The sequence below is a fragment of the Danio rerio genome, chromosome 13, assembly GCF_049306965.1.
Source record: "Danio rerio strain Tuebingen ecotype United States chromosome 13, GRCz12tu, whole genome shotgun sequence".
NCBI lineage: Eukaryota > Metazoa > Chordata > Actinopteri > Cypriniformes > Danionidae > Danio > Danio rerio.
Window position 1 is genome coordinate 2,157,501 of NC_133188.1, and position 12,500 is coordinate 2,170,000.

The following is a 12,500-nucleotide window of genomic DNA, read 5'->3' on the forward strand; positions in this document are numbered from 1 at the left end:
ATTCAGGGTAAAACATTTTATGAGTGTGCACTCATCTGTCAAGGTCCAGGTGCAGACATGTATCCTTTTCAAAGAAGCCGATACCAAAACTGTGCTTAAAAGACTATAAGTCAAACGTTCAGATGATTACTATTTCTGTGTGGAGTTTGCAAATATATATAATAAATATATTATTATATACTCTGTGTGGAGTTTGCAAATATAAATAAATAAATATTTATAAATGTATATATACACACACACACACACATATATATATATATATACATACATACATACATACATACACACATACACATAAAATATATATATATATATATATATATATATATATATATATATATATATATATATATATATATATATATAAATATATATACATACAAATATGTATACATATATATTTAAATATATATATATACCTGTGATAGCTCTTACTAGCGAGCTGTCTGTTAGCAATGAAACAAACACTTTTGATTTCTGTCATGTCTAGAAAACGTTACTTATATAAAATAAATACATTACATAATTTAATTTTATATAAATAATATTCTGTTTAACCACGTACCAATAGGATTGTGCTTTAGCCGCCATCTTGTGGTCAGACGCGGGAATAAATTTGGCGCGCAAACTCCCACAGTGCAGTTTAATGGCAACTTTCTAGCAATCATGTGGGTTGTAAACTCGTTGTTACTTTGCATAGAGGGATTGATTGAGTCCACTTTCTTAATATTTTATAACATCCAACATGGTTTTTGACAGTACTAGAAATGGCTGCTCCCTCAAATAGTGCACTATTGTATAGGGGGCGATTTTGTATACAAACAGCTTACTGCAGAAATTCAGTCAGTTTTCTTCTGGTTTAAAAAGCAGCAAGAGAAGAGAAGATTAAACCCTGCTGATAATAAAGACAACAAAGCTGCTTCATCTGTGAAAAACTGATTCTCAAAGAAATAAAAACACACTCCTGACAATAAGATAAAGCTGGCCTGGTACAGAAAAGAAAAGCCTGAATTCAGTCGGTAAACTATAACAAAAGACTGTTATGGATGGATGAGTCTACTGGAAGCCATGATTGATCTGAAGAAATCCTATAGTCATACCTCTGGAAGGAGAGATACAGAAAACATGATGAAACCTCAACTTAGTGTGTGGTAAAAATATTAAATAATGTTCGGCTCTGCTGTCAGTGAGGACACTAGCATGAACAGAGTAAAATATACAGTATATAATAAATAATAGAATATTGGAGTCAGTTTTACAAGAATATACTTCCGAATTTTATATGTACACTGTAAGACGCTGGCCATGATTTTAATAGTAAAAAAAAAACCTGATCAAGAATAAAAATACACATTTTACCAACGGAAATCCAGCAACAATCAAGAATATATGCTGTCATGCCTCTGCAATCAAAAAAATGTGATCATAATGCAAGTCAGTGGGGCAAAAACAGCCCCAACATAATCAAAGGGTATTTTCTCAGGAGAATATTGTTGATTTTTATAATATTTTCAAAGCATTTACCCAAAATGCTCGTCAAAATAGGATTAGTCATCAATAATCATTACATCTGCTGAAACACAGAGAAACTTGTGGACCAATAAGACTCAAATTCACCCTAGAGTGGATGAAAACATCCCCAACAACATACAATGGGTAAAGATGTGCAGCAGGAGACTAGCAAAAAACAAGTGATGTCCTCTGAGAAACTAGTCATGTGGTGTTTGAGACTAGTGAAGTCCTGTAGCCTCATAAGTCATGCAAATCATTCAAGGCTCTAAACACTTCCTACTCATTTTGGACTCTCTTAACCATCAGAAATGTTTGCCTTTAATTTAGTTTGAATCTTTTGTGCTACAAGCTGTTCTCTAATTTTACTGTTGTCCACAAAATAGAGTTGTAACCAAGTGCCTTGGCTTATTAGTAAAACACTATAACAATAGCACGCACAGATAATCTATTTATGCAAAAAAAAAAAAAACAATCATAAATTCTTCTGTAATTTTGCCCTCCACTCTATATGCTTGCAGAATTATGAGCCTGTGGAATAAATAATCATTCAAATAAGCAGCAATGCACAATTTTTATGGGTACATTTCAGAGCATTTCATACTTTGGTCAAAGACGTCAACGCATGTTTAAACATAACATTAAGAAACAATGCAATACATCTTAGCCATGCTACCCCTTTGATTTACTTACGCGTTGCTTGAATCTTGTCAGGAATATTATCCGAGAATCAAAATACTCATTCACTGTCATTTAAAACAATTTAAAATCCTTCAAAACTCAACAATCACATAGTGTTTCATTTTAAGCAAAACATTATACAAGTCAAGAGTATAACTAAATATATCGGTCTACCATCCCAAAAGTGATCAGAAGCTCTAACATAGACATTTTACTAGCATGCTAGTATGCTTTCTGTGAACATAAAATCACTGTTAATTTACTGTAATGTGGACGTACACTGTAAAAATATCCGTTAATTACCAGTTTCCATGTTTAAGTTTTTTCTGTTTATTTACGATTGGGGATTGCATTATGGGATGTTGATCTCTGTCCACTTTTGATGTTGAAGATTCCCCTCGGCAGTCTATCTAAGTGACTTTTATTGACATTCTAGTGGTTTAAAATAATATAACATGTAAGAAATAGCTAATATCTAGAGAAGTAGGTCTGTAAAACAGCATAAAATGTGCTGGAGTTTATCACAAGGTTTTTTGTTGTGTAATATACAACACCAACACACACAATATATCACTTAACACTATTAAAAATGTTAATAAAAGTCAATTTTTTCAACTTTTCAATGTTCAAAGATGTCGGAAGAGAGATCAAGCTCCCATAATGCAATTCAAAAGCAGAAATAAATAGTAAAAAAAAAAAATCAACATAAATCACAAAATGTGTAATAATTATGCATTCAAATGTTTCAGGAGCCAAATAAGCTGATCGTATAAAACTATTTCATCATTTGATAAAAACCAGCACATATAAAAATCATTTGAAATAATGCAGGAAAAGCCACATATGCGAGCAGAGGAACCAGCGAGGAGAAAACAAACAAGGGTGGACAGACGATGAGCTGAAGCTGGAGATAATAAATAAATAAAAAGCAATGAATAACAGCATACACGTTAGGGCTGCACGATATGGGAAAAATCTGACATTGCCATATTTGATATTTTCTGGGATATACATTGCGATACGAACAGTATTTCAACAGATGTCTTGAATAGCTTTATATGAGATGAAATCACTCATGTAGATGGATTGTAATAATCTTGTAGCGGAGCGAATCGAACAAATAGCAAGCATTAATAAATAAGATATTTCAATAGTCCGAAATCTGATCTTACGAGAAAACAAAAGTATTTTATGTTTTGTCAGTTTAGGGGCTAATTCTTACGAGTACAGTCGTACGAAATTGTTCGAATTTAAAAAGGAGGCGTGGCACATAACCCCACCCCCAAACCCAACCGTCATTGGGTGATGAGCAAATCGTTCTTAAATGTACAAATTAGATCGTACGAATTCATACGAACTAACCTCTAAATCAAAAAGTTACAAATTGCCGTGAGATTGTGTTGGATATTTAGATTGTTATATTAGTATTAGTAATATAATACGGTATTATATTGTGCTCCAGATCATGACACATCACAATGTCAGCAATATACCGCAAGAAAAACATCCACAATATATCTGTAAATGAAGGGGAAAATGCATCAAAAAATAATAAGACGCACTTTTTTATTAGATCATGGCATATTGTTGTATATCGCTGGCACTGTCATCTATCATTATCGGCGGCAAAATATCATGATAATATCGTATTGTGTTGTAAAACTAGATATCGATTTTAATAAACTGCATCATTGACATGTCCTTCGATCCCCTTTCGATCGGTAATGCTGTGTTCACATCAGCCCTGGAACGCTCTAATAAATTGCGCTATTCGTACGTGAATAGATGAGTGAACATTTTGAGTTTATTTGCTTCGTTCGTGCGTCAAATTCACAATGAATGCGGATTCGCATCGTGGGCAGTGCGTCTGTCAGCCAGGTGACTCTAGTTTCATTGCTAAATGGCTAACATGGATTTTATTGAGGGAGTAGCTGTGCTTTATGCACTTTAGGAAGGCTGAAAAACGGTGTATATTCGTTCGGCACCATGTCTGAGTGCACTAGATCCTTTCAGAGGTGCACCCAGCTCTGAGTTCATCAACTCCTCTAGAAACTATACCTGGATGATGGAGGCTTTCAGAAGTGCTTCAGACCGAGCCCAGTTTGATGAGCTGTTGACTGGCGTCTGCAAAAGGATTTCCCTTCGGGACACCAACAACCGGCACTAAGTCATAATCACAGCCCTATAGGAGCAAGCTCAAGATTGGTTAACACTGGGCGAATGTCCACTGTAGTTGGTGCGCAGGACGCCTATTCGCATCTTTGCAATGACTTAACATGTAAATCACTTGTGCTTGACACTTGTCAGGTGTAAACGCAGCATAACAGTGCAAAGCTGATGAATAATTTCAGATCTTTTGAACTTCTAAATAAATATCCATGTCGGCGCCTAGTGGTTAAATGCAGACGTATGGTGCTCACGAAAACCAGAGTTCGATTTCCGGCTTGAGATCCATTGCTGATCATTGCATTGCATTCCCCTTTCTCTGCACCCAATGCTGTCCTGTCTGTTCTCCACTGTCCTATCCCAATTATAGACCCCTAAAATAATAATAATAATTAATGAATAAATAAATATCAATACTTGGCTACATCGCTAATGTATCCTGGGTGGAATTAACATGATAAATCAGCGTATTACTATTTTGTCCCACCACTTTTATTGAAAAATCAAATGTAATGTAAGATAACACTGTCGGGTCTTCATCGCTGATCAACAACAATGCCATTGATGCGAATACTGCGAATGCACATGTACCGATATCGATGTCAAAACGATATATTGTGCAGCCCTTATACACATCTCAGAGTAAATATTGACAGATTTACCTCTTTATTTGCCAAAACTGTTTAATCAAACACCTGGAGTATTAAGGCGGATTTATACTTCTGCGTCAAGCCCATACGTATGGCTCGGTGCAACCTCCGCCAATCGCATAGCCCTCGCCGTAGCTGACTACATGTCGCAACAATGCATAGCGCAAGCTCTGTGATTGGTCGGCTTGGTAGCTGTGCCAGGTGTAGGCGGTACTGAGAGCCGCGAGCCCAGTGGTGTGAGTGTTTACAAGAGTCCCTTGTGTTTACCTTAAGATTACGTTGTTGCACGTCCGCCGGCTTCCGCCTTTGAATGAGCGAGTTTTAGCTACTTGTAACATTAAGGTAGCATTCAGAAAAAACAAAACACCTGCAAAGAAGTTCGACACAGAGGAACATAACACTTCTGAAACTGGCTGTAGGTTATGTTATTGCAGAGCAACACAAGCAGCACACATAACTATAAATGCACGACTACCCGCAAGACAGGTGCCGTGGGTAACGGCGATCACTCGACGCAGAAGTATAAACCAGCATTCAAGGAGTAAATGAAGAATCTTAAGAGTTTCTTTCATGAAGTCATTTTATTATTTCAGTGGTTAAAGTCATAAACGTACTGGCCCAGAAACAGCGCCTGCTTAAGATTGTGTTCTGTGCAGCTTCATCATTTTACAAGATAGTAAAAAAAATCAACATTAAAAAGCATCCGTTGGTCTCGGAATACAAGTCGAAACATACAAAAATGGAAGATGAAGTCCGTAGTGTACCATACACATATACTTAAAACGAAAGCGTCGGATTTAAAAGTGCGTTCCGGCACTTGGAGGAAGAAATAAAAGCCTAAACCAAAGCTGAAGATTAAAAATGACCATTACCTTAATTTATAAAGTTGTATTGTACCTGCTTTGACAAGAAAATCAAGCGGGAAGCTGATGTGGATATGCTGGAGTGTGTAGCCCTTTCTGATTTTGAACACACAGTTATATTAAAAAAGGGCGGAAAACCTGAAGAGGAAATACAGAAGCTGCCGCTGGTGTTCGATTCAATGCTGAAAATCTTTGTTCGAATGCTTTAGAATTGGGAAATTAAGGAAGAATTCGGCGATTATAGAAAAACTGGCTTCTCTTTCTAAAATTTACACCACCTGAGCTGCCATTATTATATTTATATATGTATGTATAAAAACGTGTCAATATTCACAAGCAACTATACAATAATTAAAAAATAATAATAATAATCAGTAGGTCCGAAATATCGGGGCTTTTTCCACACGTCACCGAAAGAAAGAAAAGCACCCAGTGTTTCAAAAAAATAAAAAAATAGAGCATATATATATATAACTTTCAATATTAAAAGATTCAGAGGCTAAGACTGTAGTGCAACTACCTGTGAGGAGAAGGAAAGCAAACAAAGCAGTGGATGTGGAGAGTAAGACGTGCTCCTCCTCTGCAGGATCATTGCTCTTTTAGAAAACAAGGCACCGTGTGTTTGGGTTCCTGATGAAGTGAGCAGGGCTGGATAAAGGGGGCTCCGGGACAGCGTTGAAACAGAGAGGAATGGCTGGGGCGTACACACACACACACACACACTGGGGAGAGACATGTTGGTCACACAGACGTGGTCACGCGATCCACAGCATTATTGACCTCGTTTTTGTTGGAATCCAGGCCTTTGGCGGCGTTCATGTCCTTTCGGATGCTCTCCGCCACTTTCTTCATGTTCTTGAGCTCGCCGGGGTGAGGGGTGGCCCGTCGCAGGAGCGTCCGCTGAAAAACACACCACACAATTCCTCAACACACTCTTTAAAACTCAGCATATGCAACATAATTCATTAACACACTTATTAAAAACAAGTTAACACACCAAATGAGGGTGGCCGAAATGAATTGACAGATTATTAAGAGATTTGAGGAGAAATTAAATATTAAAAAAAGAACAATAAGGAAGAACAAAACATCTGGGGACAACTGTTAATAACAATATTTACAACCGGTTAATGATTAGAGCCAGACAGAATCTGTGGAGATTTTTTGCTATGTCTTGGAATTATTTTGGGAGCATCATAACTACTTAAAATATAAAAAATGATGTTGAACAGATTCAGGAATTTTTCACAGTATTTCCTCTTTTGGAGAAAGTCTTATTTGTTTTATTTCAGCTAGAATAAAAGCAGTTCCTAATTGTTTTAAACCCATTTTAAGGTCAATATTATTAGCCCCCTTAAGCAGTATTAGTTTTGCATTGTCTCCAGAACCCTAACTTTACCCTAATTAACCTAGTTAAACCTTTAAATGTCACTTTATGCTGAATACTAGTGTTTTGAAGAATATCTAGACAAATAATATTTACTGTCATCATGGCAAAGAGAAAACTTCAAAAATGAGTTATTAAAACTATTACGATTAGAAATGTGTTGAAAAAAATATTCTCTTGGGGAATAAAAATATACAGGGAAGCTAATAATTGACTTCAACTGTACATAAAAACAAAACTACATAAAAAAATGTTGCATAGATATTTAAATGTATATATAATTTGCATCATATACATATATGCACATTATAATGTATATATAATTTAATATAAAAATTAATTTTTAAAATTAAAAAAGTCAACTATTTGCATGGATGTGTGTATTTATATATACATAATAAACATACACAGTACACAAACATATATATTATCAAAACAACCTTTCATTTTGGATGCAAGAAATTGTGATTAATCTTTGCCAGGCACTAATTTATATACAGTTGAAGTCAGAATTATTAGCCCCCCTAAATTATTAGACCGCTTGTTTATTTTTTTCCCTAATTTCTGTTTAACGGAGAGCAGATTTTTTCAGCACATTTCTAAACATAATAATTTTAATAACTCATTTCTAATAATTGAATTATTTTATCTTTGCCATGATGACTGTAAATAATATTTTACTAGATGTTTTTCAAGACACTTCTACACAGTTTAAAGTGACATTTAAAGGCTTCACTAGGGTAATTACGTTAACTAGGCAGGTTAGGGGAATTAAGCAAGCTATTGTATAACAGTGGTTTGTTCTGTAGATTATCGAGAAAAAATATAGCTTAAAGGGGCTAATAATTTTGTCCCTAAAATGGTTAATAAAAAATTCAAAACTGCTTTTATTCTAGCCGAAATAAAACAAATAAGACTTTCTCCAGAAGAAAAAATATTATCAGACATACTGTGAAAATTTCTTTGCTCTGTTAAACATCATTTGGAAAATATTTTAAAAAGAAGAAAAAATAAAAATTAAAAAAAAATTAACCGAAGGGGGCTTATAACTTCAACTGCATATGATAATTTTTTTCTGGAGAAAGTCTTATTTGTTTTATTTTGGCTAGAATAAAAGCAGTTTTTAATTTTTTAATTCAGAGGGGCTAATATTTCAACTGTAAATAATATATATATATATATATAAATTCCTTGAATTTAAGTGTGTGTGCACACGTTTGACCCCCATTTCCTAGTTTGTTTGACAAGTGTGATTACTCTGAATCAGGTCCAGCCCCGGTTGGATCAGGTGTGCAAGGGCTTTGTCACGGTATGCTTGTATTGTGGGTGCAAACGCACCTGAGCCCAAAACTGAAGACAAGACGTCACTTTTAAGGGACATATGGTTTCATATGGATTCATTAATCATTCTTACTGTTCAATGAACGCAAACTGTCAAAGTTTATTAAAGATCCAAACCCCTCAGCTGCGCCTTCAGCAAACCTCCTAATTCTTCCAGCACCAGGACTTTTATATTCATTTATGAGCATCAAAAGTAGTGGATCTGACAATACAGAACAATATAACTAAAGCAATCTCCACTGTGCGGAGCGAGAACACTTCTATTCTGTTAAACTGAACAGTCGCATCATCGATGATGTAAGCATGCTCTGGCTCGGAAGGTCAAATGCAGTGCGAGTGCGGCAGAAAGGGAGAGGAGAGGGGGAACAATCGCGCCTGGTCACGGTTCAAGACAATCAAGCCTAGTGTGAGTACACCCTTAATATCTGGAATAGGCCTTTTGAAAACTCCAGAAACACTCATGAGCCCTTGCAGATCTTCAGTTTGCTCACCTCTTCATCGTCTTCATCATCATCGTCCTCCATGAAGCGGATGGTGCTCATTCGGTTTGCAGCTTTATCGTCCCACGTGTCGTCCAGAATGCTGCTCTCCACCAAACTCTCCAGAGCCCCGCAGCGTGCCAGATTATCTGAACCTGAACACAAGACACGCACATATTAACACACCTCTGCTTTCAACACACATTCTCTTATCTAATAGTAGCTGTAATAAGGTGCTATAAAATGGCACGTGTTTTTCAGGAAGGCGCAGTGAGGAGTGTGTTCAAGGGAAAGAGAGCTTTAAGATCAGTGTTTCAAATCCAGTCTTAGTCACAAGATTACCGAGAAACAATCCTCCAGTCTGACAGTCAGCTGCACTGACCTGACATGACCACACACACACACACACACACACACACACACACACACACACACACACACACACACACTCACACTCACACACACACACACACACACACACACACACACACACACACACACACACACACACACACACACACACACACACACACACACACACACACACACACACACACACACAATTACGCCACTTTTAGGTTGTTTTGAAGAAATTAAAGCTTGGAGAACAGATATTTTTTTTAAGTTCAGTGAGGAGAGATCATAGTGTTCACTCCAGGGGATATCCGTACGCCTCCTGACATGAATTTAGGAGCTTTAAAACCCCCCCCAAAAAATGGTATTTTAATTAAAGTTCACTTTAAGACATTTTTAAGTCAAACTTAAAAATAGTTCAGCTTTTGCTGTGTGAATTAATACTGAACACATGGTTAAGAGTAGACTAATATGCGGGTGTTAAACTGCATTGCTTTATTGCACTCCGACATTGGGCTCACACATACACTCTGACTACTTCAACAATGTTGATAAGCCCTGGTGGACATTTCTCTCTGTCTCCTGCTGAACGCAGTCGACCAATCAAAACAGACTGGGTCATCAGACCAATCACCGCGAGGGGTTTGGGGAAAACTGTATGGGAGTCGCTGGCATAATTAGGTAAAATAAATGCATATTATAAGACAATGAAAGTGTTTTTGACCTTGCATGCGTACCAGCCTGTTGACGGAGACCAATATATGGCAATCTTAATGCATTATAGGGGCTCTTTAATGCATTTACCAACAAGAGTAAACAATTAACGATCCATTTATTACAGTGTTTGTTCAATATGAATGACATTTAACACTCAGACAGGACTAAAAGTTATGGAGTTTTTTAATGGTGCAGATTAGGGCAGGGCGATATGGCAAAAATACAATCTCGATAATTATTTTCCATATTGAACGATAAAGATATACATTTTGATATCAGTCAAATATTTTAAAAATATTTGACTGATATTTGATTATTTGTCAAATGTCAAAAAGTCAAAATATCAAAGAAGTCAAAAAATATTTGACTTCTATATTTAAAAAAGTAAACAAAAATGACTGAAGCCACAAAATCAGAGGTTCCATTAAAGGGCAAAACATTTTAGGCTGATAAATTTCTGATGGCCAAAAATTCAGTACATTTCCAATATCAACACACTTTTAGATTCCCATCGTTGCAGAGTTCTGCTAAATGATTGGCTCTTAGATCAATCTAGAATAAAAAAAGTCCAGAGCTTAGCATTGCTATTGAAAAATTTGTCCCGATTCGATATAATATTGTTTATTGGCCCAGCCCTAGTCCAGATGTAAACAAAAATATGTTTATTAACAAAATTAAAAATATATTTTTTGCTCTATTAAAAAATTATAATAATTTAATAATACAAAAACTATTTAATAATTAAAAAAATAATATTTTATATATTTCTCAGCAAAACATCTTAAATATTGTGCAAAACAAGCAAGCTCTAGTTGTATTCATAGACTTTTTTTCAACATAAACTTTCTTTAAAATTAAAAATATATATAAATATTATTTAAAATCATTAATAAACTAAATTTATGTGCAAAAGTCTGTGCCCTGAGCAGTATATACATAAGAACCTTTTAAACAAATGTTAAATAATTAATAATAATTAAACCATTATGCCAAATAAACATTTTATAAACAAAAAGCTAAATGTTTTGAGATGGATGTTGGTGACTGGATGGCAGTTGGCCAGATTAGGTAGCTACACATGGACAAAGGATAATTAAGAGCTGTTTAATAAAAGTTTTAAGACCTACAACCCAATAATTCAATAAGTTTAAGACTTTTTAAGGCCTAAAATTCTGTTTTTTAGAATTGAAGGCTTTTAAGACCCCACTGATACCCTGGGATTGTGATTTTAAGCTGGATGAACAGATTGATTTAGTAGGGTTAGGGTTAGGATAGGGCTAGGACAAAAAAATTGTGTGTCCCAGCCCTAAGGGTAAGCTGAGGCAACTCTCCAAGATCAAATCCTTATTGCTCAATTCAGCCACGATTTGATCGTCGAGATTTGGGAAATCCTAAAAGATTCCTGAAATCCTAGATTAAAATCTGTGATGTAGAAACATCATTAGGTCAGTGAGAGTTCCCAACTGGTATACAGCAACAAGTGTGTGTGTGTGTGTGTGTGTGTGTGTGTGTGTGTGTGTGTGTGTGTGTGTGTGTGTGTGTGTGTGCGTGCGTGTATGTGAGTGATCTGAGCTCAGAGCAGATAAGCCTCTTTATTCCCCCATTGCTCTGGCAGCAGGAGTGTGTGTGTGTGTGTGTGTGTGTGCACAGATATAAGGAGCAGCTCAACACCTGAACATTCCCTCAGATCAGCAAACGCTACTGGTGAGCTGAAGCCCAGATAAACCCACAGCACACACACCAGAAAATCACACAACAGGTCTGAACTGCCTCAGAGGTCAACTTTATATTATATAAAAATATATACTGGAACCAGTGACCTTCTTGCTGTGAGGTGACAGCGCTAACCACTGAGCCGCTCAGAAACAGCAATAGGTTTTTATTTATTTGTTTCTTTAATCCAAGTGATGGCTATTCCATGCTGTAAGCCAAGGGTGTCCAAACTCGGTTCTGGAGGGCCAGTGTCCAGCCGAATTTAGCTCCAACTTTGTCAACACACCTGCCAGGAGCTTTGTAATAATACCTAGTAAGAGCTTGATCAGCTAGTTTAGGTGTGTTTGATTAGAGTTGAAGCTAAACTCTCAAGAACACCGGTCCTCCAGGACAGAGTTTGGACAACCCTGCTGTAAGCACACTGGACTTTCATCAAGTTCTGCCACATCTGACCCTCCGTCTACAAAATAACCCACTCATGAAAACAGACTGAGGGTGCAGAATGTCAGCATCAAATCCCTCAACGTCTGTAAATCCGTCAGTCTCAGAGATGATGTGATTCCCCTACTATATTAACAGTAGTGTAGTAATTCAAACTTAAAATGGAGTACATACTTGAATATTAGGTGATTTCAGA

The 12,500-nt window shown here is 36.3% G+C and overlaps 1 protein-coding gene across 5 annotated transcripts in view; it reads right to left on the bottom strand.

Annotated features, from left to right (window-relative positions):
* Positions 1 to 12,500, bottom strand: part of lrrc1 (leucine rich repeat containing 1) — an 88,517-nt gene that overhangs the window by 24,395 nt on the left and 51,622 nt on the right. For 2 of the 5 annotated variants that reach the window (XM_073919545.1, XM_073919544.1), the window contains exons 13-14: positions 9,092 to 9,234; positions 6,653 to 6,772 (exon numbers count right to left, since the gene is read on the bottom strand). In XM_073919545.1, coding sequence (XP_073775646.1) covers positions 6,653 to 6,772; positions 9,092 to 9,234 — 263 coding nt within the window. 5 annotated transcript variants of the gene reach the window in all.